The following is a 25,628-nucleotide window of genomic DNA, read 5'->3' on the forward strand; positions in this document are numbered from 1 at the left end:
CAGGTCCAAAAAGGGTGGGTGACCCTTGCTATAGATGGTTTACGATCAGAGGAAGCTGCTGCCTTATACAGAGTCAGGCAATTGGTCCATCTAGCCCAGTATTGTCTACACTGGCTGGCAGCAGCTCTTCAGGGTTTCAGGCAAAAGTCTCTCCCAGCCCTACCTGGAGATGCCAGGGATCAAACCTGGGAGCTTTTGCATGCAAAGCAGATGCTCTGAGCTATTGTTCTTTTCCAAAGGTTTCCTGGATGGACAAGTCACTTGCAGGGGTAGAGTTAAGTTTGTGAGAGACACAGCCTGGCAGGGCCCTCCCCCACCCATCCTACTCTGAAAAAAAATGGAGACAAAGGAGCAGAGAAAAGTTTTGAGTCAGCTGAAATCACCTTGGGTACACGGGATCTCTCTGTACTTATCCAATGTATCCTATCAGCTGTTCTTTTGCCATGGTCTGCTTTGATCAAGCAAATATTGTATGGCAAAATTAAAGCAATTATTGCAAAACATAAAGCAAATATCCAGCTGATGCCAACCCTGATGGGTTTTAAGCATCTTGCAAAGACATATTTATTTACTCAGGCACTTGGTTAAGATGACTCCAGGAGACATTGTGTTGTTCTCGTGGTGCTATGATGCAACTCTGATGTATAGCTGTTGCAGTTTGATTTTTCAGTATATTATATATTCCTATCTTCATGTCGCATCACACTCTGGGGCTGATTTTAATGGAGAGTGGGTTGTAAATTGCCAGAACATATATTACAAAAATGGCTATGTCACCAGTATTTCCTTATCCAAAGAAAACAACAAAATCTCATTCATGCCTACTCAAAAGCAAGTCCCACTGAGTTCCATGAGATTACTCTTAAGTAAGTATGCACAGAATCCCACCCTAACACTAACACTGCTGGTCCTTGTAGCTCAGTGGTAGAGCACATGCTTTGCATGCAGAAGGTTCTCTGTTAAATCCCAAACTGGGCTACAAAAGATCTTCTCTGAAACCCCAGAGAGCCACTGTCAGTCAGCGTAGACCAGGGATGGAGCAGCTGCATCCCTCCAGAAGTTGCTGGACTGCAATTCCCATCAGCCCTGGCCAACAGTCAGGAATGACAGGAGTTGTAGTCCAACAACATCTGCAGGGCCACAGCTTCCCCAGCCCTAGCATAGGCAATATTGAGCTAGATGGGCCAGGAGTCTGACTGAGGATAAGACAGTTCTTTCCACCAAGGGAAGCAGAGGGAAGGAAGGACATGGAACCGTTTATATCTATCACATTTATGTCCTGCCTTTCTTCCAGAGAATCCAGGGTGGCATACATAATGTTATCCAATTTCATCCTCAGGAAGATCTAGCCATTTGCTCAAGGCTACCCAGTGAGGATCGTGCCTGAGCAAAGCCTTGACCCCATGCATCCCAGTTCCAGAATCAAACACACAATCAAATCCAAGTGCTGTTTCCCATGTACAATCTGCCAGGCACTCACCTTAAGGTTTAGTGACATGTGGTGTGGAGGTTCCATAACTGGACATGCATATTTTTATTTGCCACCCTGGGCTCCTGCTGGGAGGAAGGGCGGGATATAAATCAAATAATAAATAAATGAATAAATTATGAAGGGGACTGTGGGCACCAAGGTGAGTGGTGTGTTTACCCTTCACCTCTGTGCTGAAGCCCCAACTCAAGCAGCCCCTCCCCCCCAAAAAAACCCTAACAGCTCCAGATGGAAAACACTGTGGGCTTTTCACCTCTGCAGCCGATAGCAGTTTCAGAGGGGGTGATTTAGGCCAGGGAATTAGCCCCTCCCTTTGCAGCCCTTTTCCAAATGGCCCCATAGTTCTTTGCAGAAATAGAAAGTCATCAGGAATGCCAATCAAGGAACTCCCATGTTACATGTAGTTCCACCCTCAGATCCTATGGCTGGAGGTGAACTCTCCATCTTTGGTACCATCCACAGCCATTAAAAAGAACACTGCAGTTCTTTGGTGTCAATTCCATGTGAAGTCACTTTAGGCAAAACCCTAATGATAAGAGTGTTATACTTGAAAGAAGTCTAACGATCAGTTCTCAACTACGCTCAATCAACCGTGAATGATATACGCAGTGAAGTACTAACTGAGCATACATTAGTAAACATTGCGAATCAAATTTAAGAGTGTCCTGTAACAATGTTGCAATTCCCCAGTGGCATCAAATAGATTGGGCGCAGCAGCATTCACTCTCTGAAAACACCGTGGGCAGCACCAATACAGCATTTGCTTATCCTTAATCAAGTTGGGACCTTGTGCCAATTCTGTAACTCTAAGCATTTCTGAACATCTCCTTAATATGCACTCTCCACAGACTGAACAAATAATTTCCTTTACCATATGGTGGATCTTGGATCATTCATTCTTCATTCATTCCTGCATTTTCTTAAGCAACCATGCATGTTAGAGGCTCTCTAAACAGTCAGACGGCATAACTGCTTCTGCAACTTAAGAACATAAGAACATAAGAAGAGCCTGCTGGATCATGCCAGTGGCCCATCTAGTCCAGCATCCTATTCTCACAGTGGCCAACCGGGTGCCTGGGGGAAGCCCACAAGCAGGACCTGAGTGCAAGAACACTCTCCCCTCCTGAGGCTTCCGGAAACTGGTTTTCAGAAACTACTGCCTCTGACTAGGGTGGCAGAGCCCAGCCATCATGGCTAGTAGGCATTGATAGCCCTGTCCTCCATGAATTTGTCTAATCTTCTTTTAAAGCCATCCAAGCTGGTGACCATTACTGCATCTTGTGGGAGCAAATTCCATAGTTTAACTATGCGCTGAGTAAAGAAGTACTTCCATTCTGGTTGCACGTGGGGAATGCATGACTGACTCGCCCCAACTATGCTCCAGGATACGGAACTAATTTGTTCACAGAAGGGTTCTTGCCTAGCCATCTTCTCAGCATGCTCGATTTCTCTGGCTTTTTTTCATAAGCATCCAGTTATGCACCTAGCAATGCACATAGACCATGCCGCACAGCCTGCCATATGAAGTGATTCAATTCTGGATCACCTGTTTATCTTTAAGAACTTGTGGGCTTCCCATGGGCATCTGGCTGGCCACTATGTGAACAGAATGCATTCTTTGGTCTGTTCCAGTTAGAGATGGGATTTGTTGGCCGGTGCCTGTTAGAAAGCACTCTGTCAGCCTAACAGGCTGGCATCGATTTGAGTCCATTCCGTATCCGCTAGCCGCTGCTTTTACTGATCCATGGGTTTTTTTGCTCAGAAAACATATTGATATTAATATCATATTTTTAAAGGAAATATCAACATTTTGAAGGAAATATCAACATTTTGAAGGAAATATCAATATTTTAAAAGGAAATATAAATAAATTATCATTCTTACAATCAATGTTTTAGAGGCAGATTTTTTTTAAAGAAAAAAAGTCAGTTTTCGAAAATGGCCACAGAAATTCCCTACATTAAAATCCGATCCTCAGCAACTGAGAATAGCTAATTAATGGAAAATTAGGTACCAAATCCAAATTGGGTAGAATTTTAGCACATCCCAAGTTCCAGTAAGGCTCATCATATGTTCTCAGAACATTTTACATGTAATAAATCTTTTTTTCCCCCTTGGCATAGTGGCCTGGTCAGCCGCCTTTCATCAGACATAGCCTATAGTTCCTCAATATTTTGTCCCTTCTCCCTGCTACCCAACCAATTCCTGGGCCATGTAGTCTCATTCAAATAGTTCCTCGCCCCCAATTTTTTTATCCCACCCTTTTTCACCCTCGATACAAAATTCCTGGGGTTTGTCAAGTATATAAGTATCCTTCAACTTTTGTTGATATGCCAAAATGTTACTGTAAAAGTTTTAATGGTATTTTTGATTTCTTTATAACTTGTCCAAGATCATTTAGTGCATAGATGGAGAGCTTCAGGCCCAGGGGTCAAATGCCATTCTTCAGGCCTCTATCTGGCCCTTCAAACCCCTCCTGAGGCCACATCTCTTCACACCCGAGTATATTTGGCTGGCTGGGATGTGTCTTTTAACTCTAGTAATGCCTCTTGCTTGTCCAGATGTAGGATAGAGAGGTGTGCATGTAGAAACTAGCCTACTGCACAGAGGTAAAATTGTGGCATCTCCAGCTGGCATATGGCTCTTGGAAGGTTGCCCAGAAGTGAATTTGGCCCCAGGTCTGAAAAAGGTTTCCCACCCCTGATCTAGCAAACCCATGGTTCAGCTGGAATTTGAATATAAATCCAGCCCAACCCATAAGTCTTCAGACCACTTTTTTTTTCTACTACAAACGCTAAAATTTTCAGCATTCTAACACAATTTAACAGGGGAAAAGTAGCATCAAGCCAGGCTGCAAATTGTTCACTGATGAAATTGGTGGGTGTTGTTTTAAATTGTCTTACTAGAGGAAAGTCAGAAAGACCCGGCAGCAGACTGGATAGACTATATATGATGTTTGACTCTTGTAGTTCTAGCCCAGAATGCTCTTTTGTTTTGCCCTAAGTTTCATTATAGATTTATTGCCAACTTGGTTGGAGTTTCTCTCCAAGCCACCAGTTACTTTCCAGAGTGCTGACAGGGGCAAAAGAGATCTGAGAAATCAGATCCTTGTCCGCTATGTCTCCTTTCCAGGAAGCCCTTTCATATCCAACTCTGCTGCCAGAACAGGCTCTAGCTTACAGATTCCAGATGTCAAGGATTGGGTTTTGAAGGAAGGAGGCATTAATAAGGAATATTTAAAATGCTGTATTGAACTCTCCCCCCAAAATGTGAGAAAAAGAATTGTGCAGCTTGCAGTACACATGATGAACACTGAGAAATAAAAATATGGCAGTCACGTAATGAGAAGTCTCAAATCAGAATGTAAAGACTACATCAGCCAACTTGGTACCCTCCAGATGTTTTAGACTATGTTTCCCATCAGGTCCAGCCAAGCACACTGGCCATTGGCCAGTACTGATGTGAGTTGTAGTCCAAAACATCTGGAGGGCATCAGGTTGGGGAACGCTGGACTACATGTTATGTTATACTAGGACACTGCCGAGGCCACACACCCCGCGGGCCCTGCTCTGTGCGCTCCACTAGTGATATTACCTGGCTGGAATGCATCTTTGAACTATGATAATCCCTCTTGCTTGCCTGGACGAAGAGTGGTGAGAGTCTGACCACACTCACTTTTGCCACACCCACCATTGGTATTTGGCCCCTGAAAGTTCGCCCATGAGGGAATGGGGCCCTCAAGCTGAAAAAGGTCCCCCACCCCAGCAGTATTTGCAAATGTATCCATAGATTAATGGAGTAATCAACTAAAATTCATATGATTCATCAATTAAAATTTCTTTAATTGGGTTGCAGACCTAATACTTATGTATTCTGTATTGATTAAATGTAACTGTTATATACAATCAGCTCTAAGCATATGATGTAACCCTTTGTGTTAAATGATGTTCATTCTCCTACTTACATTTTACATTTGTGGGCAGGGCAGGGGGACAGAAGAAAATCTGTATTAGAGCAAAAGGAGAACATCATAATATGCTGATGCACCTAAGAGAGGGGTGGCCAATGTGATGTCCTCCAGATGTTGCTGGACTGCAACTTCCATCACCTCTGACCACTGACCATGCTCACTGGGGCTGATGGGAACTGTAGCCCAACATCATCTGGAATACACTACACTGGCAACCCTGCACTAAGAAGTATCCTAAGTGGGTCTGGAGTCCATTTGTAAAATATGTATTTATTGATTACAGACAACAAAAAGGGAAACACATGCAAGTCAAGGAAACGCAGCATACAACTGAGGCTCACATACTGGTAAGCATTACGCATCTTGGACAGGAGCCCATATTGCCATTCTGTTGTCACTGGTAATTTCAGCACCTGGGCTAGCGTTTTGATGCTTCCAACAAAAAACAGAAATGGAGCCAACATTTAGAAGGTGAAGACCTCGCCCTTCCATCTGCCATCATCACTGCAGCAAAAATGATGGCAAGGCCACCTTCCTTACAGTTCACTCACAGTACCCCTGCTACAAAACATGATGAAATAAAGAGATTTGCTGAATGATTTATTTTATTAATAAAAATATTTGCATACCATAATTTCATAAAAAAATCTTAATGCTGTTTACAACAATTATAATACAATAAAAAACCACACAAAATTAAAACGATTATAATAAATTAAAAATACATACACAAAAACTAAAACAGATCATCAGCTGACTACTATGCAAAACGCTTTTCTTAATTGTCTGCATAAGCTTAGCAGCAAAGAAAAGTTTTCAGCAAACATCTGAAAATTAAATAGATGTCGGCTGAATCTGTATTGGAAGAGCATTCCACAGGGCTGGGCCATTGACAGCAACGGTTCAGTTTCATGTTGATGTCAAATGAGCCTCATCAACTTGGCGGAGAACTAGTGATGCTCCTACAGATGATCTTGGTGATTGAACTGGGATATAAGGGTTCAGGCAGTCCCTAAGGTATCCTGGACCAAAGTTGCTCAAGGCTTTGTAAATTCATACCAGGACCTTGAACAAGGAACTATCATATACAATGGCTAAAGTGTGACAAGGGCACAAAGCACAGTTCCCTGGCTTAGCCAGTCAGAGCAACACAATGCACAGGTCAGCTATGCCTTGGTCCACATCCCGGCTGTGTCCAAGCCAAATCACTTCTTCCCTTCCCAAAGACTTCTGCTAAACTCTGAGTTATTTAATTACTTCCACGCTTTCTAGATTTTTTCATCATATTATATCACAGGTTCACATACAAGTTTTCCTGATTTTCCCTTTGAGACTCTTTAATCAAATCAAAGCAACCAATTCTGTTTTTTAAAAAATCTAATAATTCTGACTCTTGTCCATCAAGTTTCTTTTTTCTCTGTGCTAACCCCCTAGCCTTTGGGAAGAGACCACATGCACACACACATACACACACACACACTTACTGATTGAGATGTTCAGTGTGTGAGTTCTCATCTGGCATGAACAAAACATGCTGCTTTACATAATGACACTTGCAATTATTGATAGCTGGTATTTACTCCCTAAACCAAAATGGTTATATACTCAAAATTCTGTACACTCGGTGATCATCCCAGTGACTTGTACCTAAAACACTAAGAATGCAATCTTATACACGTTGGAGCATCTCTGCTTATACTAGGCTGCCTGTATCTTAAAACCTGTTGAGAAGACTCTTCTGAAAGTATTTTCTACAGCAGGGGAGGAAAAACTGTGGCCCACCAGGTCCAACTCCCATCAGTCCCGGCTAGTAGGGCTAATAAGCAGGCATGCTATAGTCAAGCAACATCTGGAGAGCCACAGATTAGCCACCTAATCTACACATTATGTGTCACTGAGGAAGACAAAGTCTTCTCAATTCTGGCACCCTGACTGTAGAATACCCTCCGCACAGAAGTACAATTAAGGAGGATTAAGTGACTGACTGCCTGATATGTTTTACAGTCCCTTAAAGCTCTAAAACTGTTTTGATTGGATTTGGGGGCTCTATATTTTATTATTGTATCTATGGTGGTATGGCCATTTTGTGTACCACCCTGATGTCTATCTGATGAAAGGTAGTTTAAAAATATTTTAATAATATAATATGATGAAAGTATTTATCAAATAAAATGCCTACTCAGAATTAAGCCCCGCTGAGTTCAGTATGCCTTACTGAGATATGTGGATATAAGATGGCAGTCTATGTTGGGTGAACATGCCAGTTCAACTATGGCATAAAAAGGTTTTTTAAAAAAATAATCAGTTATTTAAAAATTCATTTAAGAACAGCTTTGTAAGCTTCAATTACTGTGTTTGTATTGAACTCAGATTAATTTTTAAGACGCAATGTCTTACAATCTCTTGAAACTAAATCATGATAATCTATCGGAAACATTGGGATGGATTCCAACTGAAGAAACAGAAGGAACATTTCCCATTTCCATCCAGCAGCTACCTGCACCCTGAAGAGCCTCCCGGAGAATTGGGGAGCCCTCCTGAACAATGGTGTTCAGGTGCTGGCTCAATTTGGGGGCAATTCTCCCTTCTCCCATCATCCCTCCACAACCCATTCGGATATTGAATAAATGGCTGTGTTTCTATGTAAAAGAATGAAATAATATGACAAATCTGGTTTTTGAGGTATTATAAATGAAGAACACAGCAAGCCTCATATTATATTATTTCAGGCTTCCTGCAGGAATTGTAGACTAGAAAGTCATCACAGGTACAGCATCTCCTGGACACTGCATTTGACCAGGAACATTTGGTGAGCTCACATGGAACAGCTTCTACTTCTATTTTATACCACAAAGCTACCTGAGCTCTAAACCATGTTCAGTTCGCAATTTCTTTTTTTGAGACTCTAAATATTTCTGACTCTGCCTACAAAACAGAATCGGCATATACTTTCCATTCCATGTAAACTATAAGACCCGTGGTTTTAGATTATAATTATAGGTTGTACAAAGACTATTTTGTTACAAACCATTATATTTTAATTATGAACAGCAATACATATGCCTACTCTGGAAATATATGAATTTCAAAATTGAAAACTTGATTTAAATTAGTAGGTTTCCCTTCCTTCTCCCCACCTTGGTGATTTAAATCAATCCCCGCCCCACCACCCATTGGGATGGCTATACCTTTTCCCTGTTCTAGTACTAAATCTGATGAAAGATGCTGGAGTGAGCACACTCTAAATTAAAATATGGTCATTGGTCCACAAACAAAAATAAATAAATAAATCACATTTTGTCTTTCACATTTTTTCTCTTACCAACTCCCTCTATTCATTTTTTTTTAAAGCATGTGCTCTGCTGTGGAACTAAAAATGCTTTTAATACAGACTTCATTGTATGGTTAGCATTTTAGTTGCATATAGTTACTTTTGTAAGAACAGCTACATAAAACAGTGATAAGAATTCTTTAAAATTTGCACCTGTTGTGTTACAAATGATATATTTATTTTATTTATTTATTTATTTGATTTCTGTCCTGCCCTTCATCCCAGTAGGAGCCGAGCAGGAGCATCTGTCACGTCATTCATAATGTGAGAACATTACAAAGATGCATGACTTTGCAAAGCATCATGAAATGCTTTTAGCAGCACATAATTTAGTAAACAATATATTTCAAAAGGCAGATGCCAATTAGAAGCTAGGGGCTTCTAGGAAGCTGCAGCCTGAACAGAGGAGAGCAATAGTTAACAGTGTTTTATAAGATTCCCTTTAGGACAACTGAGGTGCATCTGTGACAATTTATCAGTGATTCAAACCTTAGGGTCTTCAGAGGGCCTTGAAAAAAGAGACTTGCTCACTGGCTTTTGATCATGCTTTGTTCTTCACATTGTTGGTAGTTGCTGACACCTTGCTAGATCCACAAACTGTGCACAGCACCAAGAGCACCCACACAGCAACAGTAAATTATGATCGCTATTGTGCCAGAGAGAGGTATAGCTAACTGGCTGCTCAACAGAGAAACCATGCATCCCTGAGTCAAGATAGCAAAGATTGTGCCCTCCAGATGTTGTTGGCTTCTCTCATCAGCCCCAGCTGGCATGGCCAATGGACAGGGATGATGGGAGTTGCAGTCCAACAACATTTGGAGAGTACTCTGCTGGTTACAACGCAAACTACCATTAATTTCTGTATGCTTTGTAAGATAAAGTTAGTGACTGTAATAAACAACCCAAACCAAATGTAATAAAGCAAATATTGATTTTTCCCCTTGCACAGAGTTCTCACACCTGAAGCGCCAAGCCCATTCAAACAAAACTTCAAAAGAAAGCTCCATCTATGCAAGCAGTGCCCATTATCCATATATAACATTACTGCTTCAGATGGAAGCTTTAGTTTCCAGGATTCTCATTAGGGTAATTAAATGAAACCTAAACAGTTAAAACATCATTTCAACATTTTTAAACACTTTTTATCAAAGACAGAGCAAATTATTTCCCTAATTTTTGTTTTAGAAAGCATGTTGCTTGCAACAGCCCTGCAATCATACAGGTCAGATAGAACACTAAAACAAACTGGATTGAGTTATTGGGGTAGAAAAAAATCTGTTGATAAGAGGATTTAAAATTGTTTACTATGGTTAATTCTCAACATTTTTCCCCTCCAAAAATATTTGCCTTTATATCCTTACTGCATAGGATGCATTGAAAAATCAGTAAACAGTGAATAAAACACCCCAAACAGCAGGATGAAACAAACAAATAGATATAACTCTAATCCCTTAATTTCTGGACTCATTTAGAAGATTTTGGAATAAAAATAAATCTTACTTGTCAAATCTATTTAATTTACGTGAGATCCAATGCATGTTTACACAGAAGCAAATCCTTCTGTGTATAGTGGGGCATACTCCCTTGTAAGCATGCCTAGGACCGCAGCTTTTAGTAATTAACAGCACAATCCTGTGCATGTCTACTTAGAGGTAAATTCCACAAAGTCAATGGGACTTACTCCAAGTTCAGTGTGCATAGAATGGCAGCCTAAATAAATTCGTTAAGTAAACTAATAGTATTCACAGTACAAATTTCCTTCTAAGATAGATATTTTTCAAAAGCTAAACTCCCAAATACATTCTAGATGAGGGGAGGGGGGGGAATAAGCCTTCTATTCAAAATGACACCTTAATGCTCCTGCAATCCTAAAACGATGCAAATTTCTGGTGAAGCTTAAAACCATTCAAGAAAACATTCTGCCAGGAAGTTAGGGAAGCCAGATCTATCCTGGCCATTATTGATCAGACCCACTCAGGGAAGCTTTCAGCAAGTGCCCTGTGGTCTCTTACACGATCTTACTATTGCTTTTAGGGCCATGATGCTGCCAAAAGCAAACCCATCTCGCTGAAAACAAAGATTTCTACGCTGATGCTTACATTTTCCACAAAGGACAGAAAGAGGGTCACCCGACTGCCCAAAAAGAAAAGAAAATTTGCAGGGTTTGTAATTTCATACAGAGTATTCCTTTCCCAAGATTTTGGGTATTCTCCAAGATATCCAGAATACAAAATTCTCTCCCCTTGCGCTGTAATTTCTATGCATGGCGCATCAGACCTGGACTAGCGTTTTGGAAGGAACCACCTCCTCCGCCTTCCCCAAGCACCCGTCTCCTGGGCAACAGAAAACCCCAAAGAGTAGGCTGGCCTCTCTCGCTCGCTCTGGCTACCACCAGAAGCAAAGCTGCTTGCTGCTGCTCACCTGCCGCCCATCGAAGCTGCTCCCGATGCGGGTGTTGAGCACGTCGTGTTGAGTTTCGTTGCCACCGTCCGTGCTATAGATCAGCCGGAAAGGGACGATATTTTGCCTCTCCATGAAACGATTCCCATCCCTTCGCTCCATCTCTGTCAACGAGGCGTCTCCTCGGAGGTGGAAGGGGGGAGAGAGAGAGGGAAAGGGGACACACAGTCACGATCAAGCCATTCAGGCAGGGATCCCTTTATTAAGAAGATGACCCTCCGGGGCGCGACGTGAGAAGAGAGAAGGGGTGGGTGGCGAGCAAGCGGCAGGGCTAGAAAGCAGAAGCGAGCTCCATCTTAACGGAGGACCCTTCCACGCTTTGCATTTTTATTTTGATTTGATACCTGCTCCTTCCTAAACGGGGTAGGCGGGTGGGGGCACGCAAGCGCACGACATGCAGCGGCGCTCTCGTTTCCTCTCCCTAGAAAGCGCTCGGGATGCTGCTCAACTGCACCGGCTGAGGCTCTCTTCGCCGCCGCCAAGGAGGGACCCCTGCAAGGCGATCCCTTCCCAGCCAAACGCCCAGCGCCTAAACGTCACCCGCTCCGCCAGCGCGCTGGGAGAAGGTGAGAAGAGATTTTTACCTGCGCGGCTGGAGCCCGCCCCGAAGAGCATCCCGAAGGCACAAAGCGCCAAGGAGAGCAGAGAAGTCGCAGGCGGCATGGCTGGCTCCGGTCGGGAGGGCAGGCGCTTCTTCCCTCCTGCCCGAAATAAGCAAGGATCACAAGGCGGCTGGCATGGTGGGGAAGAGGAAAGGCGCCTCCGGCTCCTGGGGTCGTCTTCGCCGACGCTTCTTCCTCCTAGCGGGAGCCGCGCGTTATTCTCGCCGTCGTCGCCGCCGCCTCAGTGCTGCATTGTGTTGGACTGCCTTCCGTCCGCTTCCAGAGCTTTTACTGCATTGGGTGGTTTGCTGTAGCTCAAAGGCTTCTAGCTCCGCCCCTCGCTCCCCTCACCGTCCACATGCAACAGCCCTAGAGGGGAGGTGGGGAGAGCCCTCCTCCCTCCCCCCCGCTTTAGAAAAGGGAAGCCTAGGCCCCCCGCCGGGGGGGGGGAAGACAGAAAGAGAACTGGGAAATGCAGTTTATCCAAGTTCTTTGGCGGGTCCTTAAAGTTCGAATTGCTCCTATTTTCTTTTAAGTCCCCTGGCCGTTTAGGAGCCAGCCAAGGCACAAAGGCCGGGCTGAGAGAAAATAAACCAGTAACTAGTGCGCCCATTCTTGCTACAACAGGTAACTGGACATTGGCAAGACAAGGTGCACTAAGCTGCAAAAAGAGGAACCTTTGATGCCAAGGAAGGGGGAACCTGCGTGGCCATCTGGATGTGGTTGGCCTCCAGCTGCTACAAGCCTCAGTGCGGCCAATGGTCAGAGATGAAGGGAGTTGGAGTCCAACAATATCTGGAGGGCCGCAGGCCCCCCACGGTGAATCTAATGAAGTAGCTGCATAGCACGGGTGGGAAACCTTTTTCATCCCAAGGGTTGCTTTCCTCCCTGGGCAACAGTTCGCAGGCCACATGTCGGGTATTCAGGGAGAGAAGGAAACGTGGGCAGAGCAAAGAAGGTAAATGTTACCTTTGTACAGTAGGCTTGTTGCTACACACACCTTTTTACTCCATCCTTCATTCAGACAAACAAGAGTCATCAGAGGTCAAGCCAGCCAGGCAAAAACACTAAAGCAAGGTGTGAAACTGGGCTGGTGAGGGGTGTGGCCGGGAAGGGTCCTGAGGGCCAAATGGCGAGGTCGGGGGAGGGGGGGCTAGATTGTGCCTCCAGACCTGAAGTTCCCCACCTCTGCTTTTATCTCTGAAATATATATTTGCCCCTGCTGGGAGGAAGAGTGAGATATAAATTAAATAATAAATAAATAAAATAAATAAATGTCATCATGCTCAAAGTTTGCTTGGTCACAGACAGGTGGTGCTGCAAACTACAGTATGATGAAAGGTGGCGGATGGGTGGCCCAGGCAAGTCACAGAGGGACAACCAGAATAGGCTACAGCAGCCCCCCTACAGCTCTGCTTGCTTCTATGCCTGCCACCCCTGGGGCCCCTGCCCCTAGAACCAGAGCCACAGGTTGACCAGTTCACTACTGGCCACCTTCCTCCCCCCCAGCCAGCTTGAGGATCCACTGCTGCTGCTGCTGCCAATTAGGAGAAAGAATCAGCCCAGCAGGAGGAACGCAGGAAGGAGGAAAGTGGCCAGAAGCAGCAGCCAGCTGGCCTCATAATCCATCAGTGCCAGCACTGATTAGGATGAAGACTTGGCTTGGATAAGGCGGCAAGCAGCAGCAAACAATCCCTAGACTGGTTGGCCACCACTTCTGGCCTCCTTCCTACAGTACTTCTGCTGCCAGGCCAACTTTTCATCCTGCTTGTCAGTGACAACATGAAGTAGAAAGGGGAAGGTCAGGGGGCTGACAAGGTCTAAGGGGAGTGGGGACGTTGGCTGTACATTTGGCGGGGTGGTGGTGGAAGGTAGGCAGGGTTGGTGAGCGAAGTGAGCAGGGGCACAGCCCCTAGTGGCATAATTCATTTGTTAGCCTGTGAGATGCCTCAAAATATACTTTATTATTTTTGTAGGAGCCCATGGAACACTACAGTTTACTTCAGTCAACATGTGGAGTGTATAGAAGGGAATCTCTCTTGGAAGCAGTCTGAGAAGCTGTGATTGACAGAAGCTCCTAGTGCATGGGCATTGATCATGTTTGGAAATGCATGTCTCCCCTTTGCATTGTATGCATTTACTACTGCAAACCCTGATGGGCCACTACAATACTTGGACAGTCATACAAAGTGAGTCTTGGTTCCCATATTACACCTGGATTTCTTTTGAGTGTCACTTCTGCCATAAATTCTAGATGGATTGTATGTCCCTTAGAGCAACAGCAGTAGGATCCTGACAAAACAACAACACAATGTTTTCACACAAGGGAAACTTTGTTTACCTGCGAATTCTCATTCTCAGAAGTGACAGGGAAAAAGTTCTCTCATCTAGGATAGCATTGATGGAGTAGACATAGTTCTGATCCATCACAGTTCCTAATTAGTTGCAGGAAGAATCATAGGCACTCAGATGGCTAGCTCAGAAATCTCTAGATAAATAATAAAGAAGGGACTTCTGGGCCAGAGCTCACTCTCCAGAATCCTGCTTAAGATCATGGTAGTATGTATCTCATCTTTAATACTATAGATGTCAGACTGGGATTAAACTTTTTCTCCAGAGGAACAGTGGGAGAAAGAAAAGTGTATTCTACATTGGCAAAGTAGTAAAAAAAAGGGGGGGGGCCTGAGTCAGCTTCAATAAAGATCTCAAAAAAGGAAAGAAAAACCAAAACCAAATACAGGGCAAGAGTTCAGCAATCCACATGGTGACCAGGCCTAAGCAGGCAGATTCAGACTTTCATAGTATGTGATGCAAGTATGTGATTAAGAGAAAACTCAATCCCCAGAACCTTTAATTACCACCCACATTTCCAAACAGACCTTGGCAGTGTGTAGCAATGGATTTTTTTTAATGGAAACATCATATATAAGTGTATGTGTGTGGTGGTTGATTACTTTTCTAGATACACAGCCCTGAAGCAAGAGACCATATGCATACAGGTAATTTGGAAGTAAAACACGGCATTTGGAACACATGGGTGCCCCAAGGTTCTAATGTCTAAAAATGGCCCTCATTTAAACCTCTGCAATGTTTAAAGAGTTTGCACAATGTTACGATTTTGAGGACTGAATTAGCAGTCCAAATTTCCTAGACTGTTGCAGGGAGAACCTAATAACAGTGAGACTTTCAGGTTGGAGATCACTCTCTAGAACTAGATGAAAATCATGATGGTATGTGATTTTTCTTAAACACAACTGTGCATCTTCACTACATGAGGTAAGGGCCCTCAACCCTCTTAAAAACATTTCCAACACAATACATTTTTGGAACAAAAAAATCAGGGAAAATATTGAGGACATGACACAAGAATATCCCTGGCAGCTGAAACTTTCTGGCGTCAGAATTCAGCTGTCTAGGTCACAAAATAGGGTAGGATAACCAATTTCTCCTGCCACTTCCAAGAATGAGACTATATAGTTAAGCAACCTTTCCTTCTGTGTTGAGGTGTCACAGGAAGGATACCTGGGATATGCAAAAGCAATGTCAGCCCTAGGAGTTTGCAGACTGTAGCCCATGTCACACATCATTCTGTGTAAGGCAACGTTGCATTGGCTGAGGAGCAGGTCAGCGCTTTTAGCCCCATCCCCAATGTCACATCTGCTTCCTGGAACCACCATGAGTTTAGTACAGTTGTCTGTAAGGAAATCTTAACCCATGAGCTGCTGCAATTCTTAGAGGAAGTGGGTATGAAGTTGAGAGCAGGGCTAAAAAAACATGGCCCCACTTCCCAGTCAACACACCATTGCCCTATATGTAACATGTGAACAGGGCTAATGTGAGCATAATTTTCTGCCACATGCTGTTACCAAATACTGCTTTGGATAAAGAGCATGTCTATTTCATTATGTCTTGTAAAGATTATGTGGGTACTCACATAAAATGAGGACATATAAGGGAAACTAAATGATCCCCCAGAATTACAGAGTCACCCAGTCTCCTAACAAGTAGCAGCCAAAAAACCCCCCACAGTCTTATGAAACATAGATGCCAAGCCATGGCATTCATCTCAAATATCAAATTGTAAAGTCTTATACATCAGGTCACTCTAGAAGTTGTCCATCAGATTTAGCCATTTCAAATAATAGCTACACTAGCGCCCTCTTCAGGCATTCATGTGGAATGCATGTGGGCTAAGAGTGGGAAGGGGCAACCATGCAAGCTCCACCTCTACCTTCCCTATGCATGCTGGCTCCCCTTCATGCCTTCCCACATTGACAAGGAAGGTCTGAAAGGGGGTTTCTAAACATGTTCAGGTAAATATGCTTAGAATCCTCCTCATGATCAGGAGCTGTATAATCATGGGGAGAATTCTAAGCATTTAGAATCTCTCTTCAGGTTTTTTCTCTCAACGCAGTGAAGTCTTAAGTGAAGGCAGCACATGCAGGGCTGTTGGAGTCCGGGCTTGGGGGACTTATATCCACTCCTTCCGCACTTTCAACTCACACACATTCAGGCAAATCCGTGAATAGGGCTTAGATATACAGTTTGTTTTGAAATACAAATTGTAGATGTACAATTTGTCTTTTGCCACCGTGGGCTCCTTCTGGGAGGAAGGGTGGGATATAAATTTAATGAATAAATTAATATGCCTGCACAGGTGCCTCAAGCCTCTTTGCATGGTCATAATGAGATTAGAGGGAAGAGTCATAGCTCAGTGGTAGAGCATCTGCTTTGCATGCAGAAGGTCCCAGGTTCAATCCCTGACTGCTCCAGGTAGGGCTGGGAGAGACTGAAACCTTGGAGAGCTGCTACCAATCAGTGTAGACAATAATGAGCTAGGTTGACCAATGGTCTGACTCAGTATAAGGCATCTTCCTATGTTCCTAGAGCAGCCAGTGCTAAAGCACCCCTGCATAGATTACTCCTTACTCTACAGCTACCGAAGTTACAGGAGCCTTCTTTAGGTCAAAAGGTTGACAGCATTAGTGGAGTCTACTAATGCAAGCAGAAATAATTAGAATTTGTATGATATGCAGAAAGCCTAGAGTTATCTCTATGGCCTTTTAGTGAAGCTACCTTCTGCCCTGCAGGGCTCCTTTCCACCAAATTGTCTTTCTGTCTAGCAGCACAGGAGCATGTTTAAGCATCACAGTAGCCTCTGTTCTGAGGAAAGCACAGTGGACAAATCCAAGCCTACAACCAGTTCAGTAACAGGAAGCACTTGAGAGTATAAATTGCTCCAATGGTTGTAGCACATCCAAGCCCCAGATGGAATGGATCAGGGTCCAGATCTTTCAATAAAAGTTTTTTTTTTTTTGGTAGCAACATGCGCTCTGAAGTCCGGCCTTCTGAAAAAGGCTGTCAGCGGCAGAGAACTGTTGTGGAACTAAAGTTCAAGGTGGAGATCCAAAGAGTTCTTCTACCTTATGAGCTGTTTCTTCCCACTGCACAGCAGAATCTGCTAGTGCAGCACAAGAACAGCAGCAGGGGCTGGAAATTCAGATAGCTGGAGCCTTCATACATAGGAAGCTACCTTATATTGTCAAGCCATTGACCAAGCTGTCTACACTGAGTGGCAGTGGCTCTCCAGGATTTGAGACAAAAGTCCCTCACAGTCCTACATGGAGTTGCCAGGGCCTGACCCTAGGACCTTCTGCATGTATAGTAGATGCTCTACCACTGAGCTACAGCCCATCTCCTGAATATACAGAAGTCATTGGGTACACATACTGAGTTCTTTGGAGTCCCATGGCTTCAGATCTAGAGCACTCCTTTGCTGTTAAAGTCTCAGATATATAATGTTCTGAGCTTCTTGGCTAATTATGACCAAACGGAGGACTCTCACAGTTTTTGATTGCCATCCAAAACTAATCCCAATAATTTGTGGGTGGATTAAATTAGTTCCTTCCTCATTCAGTTAGCTTCCTTGCATATTGATGTCAGTGAAGGTATTCATTTACATACAGTATTTTTTATCATCCAATAGCTCATAGCAAGGTGCTGGAGCGGGTGGTTGCCAGCCAGCTCCAGGGTCTCTTGGATGACACTGATTATCTTGATCCATTTCAATCCGGTTTTAGGCCCGGTTTTGGTACCGAAACAGCCTTGGTCGCCCTGTATGATGACCTTTGTCGGGAGAGGGACAGGGGGAGTGTGACCCTGTTGATTCTCCTTGATCTCTCAGCTGCTTTTGATACCATCGACCATGGTATCCTTCTGGGAAGACTCATGGAGTTGGGAGTTGGAGGTACTGCCTGGCAGTGGCTCCGCTCCTACTTGGTGGGTCGTCACCAGAGGATAGTGCTTGGGGAACATTACTCGACACCCTGGACTGTCCATTGTGGAGTCCCGCAGGGATCGGTACTGTCCCCCATGCTTTTTAACATCTACATGAAGCCGCTGGGTGCGGTCATCAGGAGTTTTGGGGTGCGTTGTCATCAGTATGCTGATGACACGCAACTCTATTTCTCCTTTTCATCCTCCTCAGGTGAGGCTGTTAACATACTAAACCATTGCCTGGCCGCGATAATGGACTGGATGAGAGCGAACAAACTGAAGCTCAATCCAGACAAGACTGAGACAATGTTGGTGAGTGCTTCCCCTGCCCAGATGGTGGATGTTCATCCTGTTCTCGATGGGGTTACACTCCCCTTGAAGGAACAGGTTCGTAGCTTGGGAGTTCTTTTCGATCCTTCCTTGTCACTAGAGGCCCAGGTGGCCTCGGTGGCACGGAATGCTTTCTACCATCTTCGTTTGGTAGCCCAGCTACGTCCCTATCTGGACGGTGATGACCTCACCTCTGTTGTTCATGCTCTGGTAACTTCTAGATTGGACTACTGTAATGCGCTCTATGTTGGGCTGCCCTTGAAGATAATTCGGAAACTACAGCTAGTCCAGAATGCAGCGGCCAGACTGTTGACGCGGACCAGAAAGTCCGCTCATATAACACCTGTTCTGGCTCATCTGCACTGGCTCCGTATTTGTTTCCGGGCTAGATTCAAAGTGCTGGTTTTGACCTATAAAGCCTTACATGGCATGGGACCGCAATACCTGGTGGAACGCCTCTCCCAATATGAACCTACCCGTACACTGCGCTCAACATCTAAGGCCCTCCTCCGAGTGCCATCTCATCGAGAAGCTCGGAGGGTGGTGACTAGATCTAGGGCCTTTTCGGTGGTGGCCCCTGAATTGTGGAACAGTCTCCCCGATGAGGTGCGCCTGGCGCCGACGCTGCTATCCTTTTGGCGTCACGTGAAAACCTTTTTATTCTCCCAGGCATTTTAAAGTGTATTTTAATCTGTTTTTAAAGTGTATTTTAACTGTACTTTTTAGTGTTGTATTATGATGCTGTTTGCTTTTTGTTGTTATTTGTTTGTTTTTGGTTTTTTGACTTTATTATATTTATTGTAGTTATATATTGTGCTGTTTTTATCTCTTATGTACACCGCCCAGAGAGCCGTCAGGCTTAGGGCGGTATATAAATGAAATAAAATAAATAAATAAAATATTCTCTGGACAATTAATAGAATTTAAATTCATCATTATTAAAATAGAAGTAAAAAATCAAAAAGTAATAAAAGCAGCCACAATTTAAATAAAAAATAAAACTACCACCAGAAAAATATTAATATGGAAGAGCTAAAGGCAGCAGAATGCCTAGGAAAATAAAAAGGTCTTACTGGGAAGAACATGATGTGGGCACCAGGCAAGTCTGTCTAAGGAAGGCTTTCCATAATTGGGGTGCCATCACATCATCTCTCTAGTAGTCATTCACCACACATCATTCAGTAAGGGCACCCAAAGAAAGGCCTCTGAAAATGATCTGAACATTCAAGCAGATATATGCAGGAGAAGGCATTTCTTCAGGTGACCTAGCCTACATGTCCAAAGGCCAGGATATTGACTGAAAAAAATAGGTTGTTAGTACTATAAATCCCTCACCACTGCTAGATACAAAATTCTCATAAGGTGCATCCAATGCTTAGATGATGGGCCATTAGAAGAGTTTAGTTTTTTATTTAATTGCAGAGAACAATGAATGGCAAAAAGAAAAGATAAAAAGCTACCTATCTTACCACGTTCTGTCCTTTGGATTTGATGGTTCCTTGCCATAGATTCTCCCTTTCCTGCTTCCACAGGATTGCTCTATTTATTTATGTTATTTTTGGGGGGAAGGAACAGTTTAATAGAGGACCTTTGAGAGAACTCTTCCTCTGAGGTCTCTCAGCGCATTAGAGATAAGCCAAAACAGTAACCAGCCTAAAGGAAAAGCTAAGTGTTTATTACATAGGCTATTACTAGTCACCAGATCAAAGCGTTTCCCTTAGCCACACCAGGAGGTTGATCTGCCGATCAGTTGTGGAATCTCTTTGAAGCTGAACTAAAAAAAAAAACAACCCACCCACACTCAAGCTGCTCCCACCAGCTTTTACAGTAAAAAGGGACAGGGCTTGACTAGTGTTGTGTGCCTCCCCCCCAATTTTCATAAGTGAGAGGTGGAGATGCACTGGAACCGGCAGAACAACGAGTGTGTTTCTACCCAATTGTCTCCTCCTTCCAGTGGTGGGGCTGGTGTCCAGTGGGACAGCAGAAGGCAGAGAAGTCAATAGTAGTTGGAGCCAGAGCCAATGGCAGGCAGTGACAACTAATTCTGTTTTTGTCCCCATCCTCCTTCCTGCTGAGTTCTGCAAGGGCAACACAGACTAAGGAAGAGGAAGCTGACAGCCATGGCCATCCCCTGGATTGGATGTACATAAGAAGGCAGGCAGGTACAGGCTGCCCTAATGGACCAGCCTCCACTGCTTTCTCCTACTCTTTGAAGGTGATTTGCTTGTCCCCCAAGGGCTAAATATACACTCTTTTTTTAAAAAAAATGGGCAAAGTGTCATCTCTGTTCTACATATACAATAATGCTGAAAGTCAAAAATTTTGCGTGAGAACTGTCCTCAGTTTTTAACTGGACATAGTGATGGATTGGATGTGGGCAACAAACTGATCAGAAAACAACCGGATGCAGAACTGGAAACATAATCTGGCCTGGCCTGGGTTGCCGTCCCTCTGGAGAAGCAAGTTCAAAGTTTAGGGGTGCTCCTAGATCCAGCATTGGTCCAGGATATCCAGGTGGTGGCTGTGGCTACCAGAGCATTCATTCAGTTTTAACTGGTGTGCCAACTGAGCCCCCTCCAGGACAAGAGAGATCTAGCCACTTACAGAGGCATTAGTCACTTCCAGATTAATTACTGCAACATGCTCTGAGTGGAGCTGCAGTTGTACAAACTGAGGTGTCCAGGATGCTTTTGGATCCATGTTTTGGATCGTATTACACAGATCCTGTTCTGTCTACATTGGCTTCCTGTTTGCTTCTGGCTCCAGTTCAAGGTGATGGCTGTTGCATATAAAGCTTGGGACCAGAATATCTGAAGGGCTACTTCTGTGCCATGAACCTGCCCATCAATTACAGTCATTACTAGGAGGCTCTGCAGTGTTCCGCTTCCCACTGCCAAGGGAAGTTTGTTCTGTAGTAGTAGTATTTATTTATTACGGTCACAGACCAGCAGTTATATAAAACATAAAGGATAGTTTAAAAAATGACATAAGAGCAAAATAATTTTATAAAATTCGCTCTCAGGCGGATAACATTTTTTCCTGATTTTTATTGAAATCATAATAAACTTAGAGACCCTTTCAGTGATATGTGTTTTGTGATAACACAACATAACATCTTCTCAGTGGCATCTGTTCTGAAACTCTCCCCCCAAAGAGGTTTGACTGGCCCCTTTCTTCATGGGTAATCAAGACACTTATTCCCCCAGGCTAACAGACATTAATTTTGCTGGCTGCCCCCCCCCCCATGGTGGTTTTGCAATTCTCAACTTTTATGACGCTAGCCTTTGCTTAGGCTGAGGTACACACAATACACTTAAAGCACATGACTTCCCCCCAAGAATCTTGGGTAGTTTAAGGGTACTGGTAATTGTATCTGTGAGGAGTAAATTATAGTACCCAGCATTATTTTGGGGAAGTCATGTGCTTTAAAAAAACAGAAGGGAGCAGAAAAAGAGGAAGGCAAAACAAGAGATGGATTGATTCCATAAAGGAAGCCACAGATCTGAAATTACAAGATCTGGACAGGGTGGTTCATGACAGATGCTGCTGGAGGTCACCGATTCATAGGGTCGCTATAAGTTGTAATCAACCTGAAGACACATAACAACAAATGTGCTTTAAATGTGTGGTGTGTATGGAGTCTATTGTTTTTAACCACCTTGAGGGCCCCATCACTTTTCTTTCTCACTCTTCTTTCTATATGTGCCAAAAGTATGTATGAGGTTACAGTGCATTTTCTAGAGATTTCACTACACTATCCTACCAGTATCGCATACAGAGAAATAATTTTTCACTAGAAAGATCTGTACAAATGTACTTATTTGATTCTCCTACACACATCGAATTACACAGTAGCATTATTAGAAAGAGCCAACAATAGCCTTTAACATCAGTTTTAAGGAACCCCAGGCTTCAAAATATATTACGAGAAAGTCTTTTAGAATTAAAAAAGCATTTTGGGAGGATCACAAAGCATTAAACGTGCAGTTCTTTAGATACTGACCCGATTATCAGTAAATATGGTTTGCATTTTTGCAAGCAAACATTCTAGTCTGCCCCTAGAAATCTCCTGCAGTCCAAAGATAGTTAAGGAAAATAATTAAGAATCCCCATGTACATATGGCTGTTCAAGGGTTTCACACTTACCTAGGTGCAACAGCAAATTCCTTCTACCCTAAGGGTGATTTGGAGTCCAATTAAGCAACATTCTGTCCTGTCTCTGTTTTTGCTTGATATGCTCTGGAGTGTATTATGAGCACCAGTGGGAAAACTCAGGTTCAAATACCCACTCAGCCATAAAGCTCACTGAGTGACCTGAGGCCTGTCCTTATCTCAGCCTAATCTACCTGACAGGGCTGATGAGACATGGGAGAAGCGGAGAACAAGCACCAGTACTTTGGAGTAAAGGAGGGATATAAACATAGCATTTTGAATGAAAAAGATAAAATCCAAGGCCTCCCTCCCTATCAACACAGCATCCTTATCCATACTTCAGAAACAAAATAATGCAGTAGTTAAGATGCTGTGTTGACAAGAAGGGAGGCCTTGGATTTTATCTTCCTCACTGCATTATTTTGTTTCCTTACCCATACTTCTCAACTCATTTGAAATGTGGTATTGGAGGAGAGCTTTGCGGATACCACGGACCACAAAAAAGACAAATAATTGGGTGTTAGAACAAATTAAACCAGAACTATCACTAGAAGCTAAAACGATGAAATTGAGGTTATAATACTTTGGACACATGAGAAGACATGATTCATTAGAAAAGACAATAATGCTGGGAAAACAGAAGGGAGTAGAAAAAGGAGACCAAACAAGAGATGGATTGATTCCATAAAGGAAGCCACAGACCTGAACTTACAAGATCTGAACAGGGTGGTTTATAATAAATGCTATTGGAGGTCGCTGATTCATAGGGTTGCCATAAGTTGTAATCGACTTGAAGGCACAAAACAACAACAGCCCATATTTCCATTATTTATTCTAATATGAAATGAATTATTTGGTCTGGCCATTGGTCTGGCCAAATCTCTCATTTTCTCCATTTCCCATCGTTTCCCCCAATTACTATAAGCTATCTAGTTTTAATGACTCTTTATGACTATTGTCCTTCCTACCTGTCACCTTTTACTGAAGAACTTATCTGTTTAAAAAGATTTCAGTACTGTACAGCAATTTACCTCAGAAAATGACAAGGCCAATAAAGCAAGGAGATCCCTTTCCCCATCTCAATATCCGTTTTCATCTAGGTCAGCCTTTCCCAACTAGTGGGCCACCAGATGTTGTTGGACCATAACTCCCATCTTTCCTGACCATTGGCAATGCTGGCTGAGGCTGATGGGAGTTGTAGTCCAACAACATCTGGTGGCCCACTAGTTGGGAAAGGCTGATCTAGATCTTTAAAATAATTCCTTTAAAATGTACCATCTCTCCAACAGAATGTCACTGATTATTTTAATTCGGTTTTCTAGGGCTTTCCCTGTCATTTTCTGAGGTACACACAGTGCTGTTAAGAACATCTTTGGCCTAGAAAAAAATTGTTAAAAAGTCAAGTTTGTTCAACAATATTAGAAAAGGTGTTCCAAGCATCCATTTCAGATTGACTTTCAGAGACTAGGAATGGAATATTCTATTGCTACTCTCTGCTGTTCAGCTTCATCCAGCATCGCCTACTTTTAAAGACAGGAACCTTTAGCTGAACAGGTCACTGCTGAATCTTTTAAGCCCGTTATAAATACAGCCATCACCTGCTCTAAAAGAATGTTTCTAGATTGCTCTTTCCTGCTTGGCAATTAAAAACAAGTCCTCCATTAACAAGGAGTCTGCTCTTGAAGAACTAAATTCATTTAAAGTATGGCAGCAGCACACATAACCAACATTCCTCTGTGTGAGGGTAGAAACTTGAAAGAGCGCAGATATGTATTGTCAGTATTCTACCGACAGCCCTTGGTTCACCAAATCAATGCAATAATGAAAAGCATACAGCAATCTACCTACAATGACTCAAGTTCTCACCACGTACAGCACCAAGAACACCTTCAATCACTTCCTCTCTCTGTGCCCTTAATTACCTCACAGCAACTTGCTGCATTTTTGCAACCTTCCTCCACAAACCTCAACTTTGAATTACCTTGTCTTCATTTTCACCCATCTAGTTCCTCAAATATGTCAACATTATGTATAAGCCTGCAATCCTGTGCCCACTTACCTAGCATTAAGCGACATTAAACTCAATAGGGCTTATTTCTGAGGACTACGGGTTGCCCAGGTGGGCAGCCTAAAGCCCTTTGTCCCAATTTCATGGCAATGGGGTAGCTCCACCTAATTTATTTAAAGCACTTATACACCACACTTCAGCTGAAAAAACTCCCATTGTGGCTTATAAATCAATAAAAACAACAAAATCTGCCTTCAGGCTTACAATCTAAGAGGTGTGATACAAAAGGAAAAAGGGATAGGTAGAGGAAGAAAAGCAAACTCAGGCACCAATTTCTTAAATTCAGAAGTTTAAGATAGAAATGGGCTGCTCAATTAAAAAAAGGTGGTGGTGGTGGTCCCTGAGAAAAAACCCATGGCAACCCCTTCTTTCTGAAAGTTACTGTAATACAGCAAGTTCTTGACCTTACAGGATAAGGCCTTCTGAAATCTGCTGGCTTCATTACTTGTCACAGCACATAGGCTTGCTGGAGCCCAACTGATAGCATGACCTCCAGAGTAGATGATGTTGCTGCTCTTCTGCATATGACAGTTGCAAATGGTGGCCTCTGTGAGGGAAAGAGGGCCCCATCCCAGCTGCTGAAACCAGCAGCAAGTGGAGATGGCAATCCTCACTATTCTTTCTTTGGCTCTGGCCTCACCAGCCACCAATGTGGCCCCTAACAGATTGTCCCCTAGGAATATAACCTTCAATAAAAATAAAAAGGATTGTCTACCTCTGATGCATAGGATTTCACTGTGACCATTGTAAGAAAAGAACTTCCCATTTCTAATGGCTAAAGGCTATCCACCACTTCAAGTACAGAATTCCTCTGAGAGACAAACATGTGTTGCATATTCCAGCGCTCCCTTTTTATATACATACACACATTTGGAATAATATGAACATAAGGGTTTAATACAAGAATCATCACTATATATTTATTATAGAAACAAAAGTTTTCACAAATA

The 25,628-nt window shown here is 43.2% G+C and overlaps 1 protein-coding gene across 4 annotated transcripts in view; it reads right to left on the reverse strand.

Annotated features, from left to right (window-relative positions):
• The window catches only part of ADAM22 (ADAM metallopeptidase domain 22), a 181,234-nt gene extending 169,114 nt beyond the window's left edge, over positions 1-12,120 (reverse strand). For 3 of the 4 annotated variants that reach the window (XM_061585709.1, XM_061585707.1, XM_061585711.1), the window contains exons 1-2: positions 11,835-12,120; positions 11,212-11,372 (exon numbers count right to left, since the gene is read on the reverse strand). In XM_061585709.1, coding sequence (XP_061441693.1) covers positions 11,212-11,372; positions 11,835-11,913 — 240 coding nt within the window. In that variant the 5' untranslated portion in view covers positions 11,914-12,120. The remainder of the gene's footprint in view (positions 1-11,211; positions 11,373-11,834) is intronic. The other variant, XM_061585708.1, reaches the window with a different exon arrangement.
• Positions 12,121-25,628: the final 13,508 nt, after the last annotated feature.

Source organism: Rhineura floridana, chromosome 10 (assembly GCF_030035675.1).
Source record: "Rhineura floridana isolate rRhiFlo1 chromosome 10, rRhiFlo1.hap2, whole genome shotgun sequence".
Taxonomy (NCBI): Eukaryota; Metazoa; Chordata; class Lepidosauria; order Squamata; family Rhineuridae; genus Rhineura; species Rhineura floridana.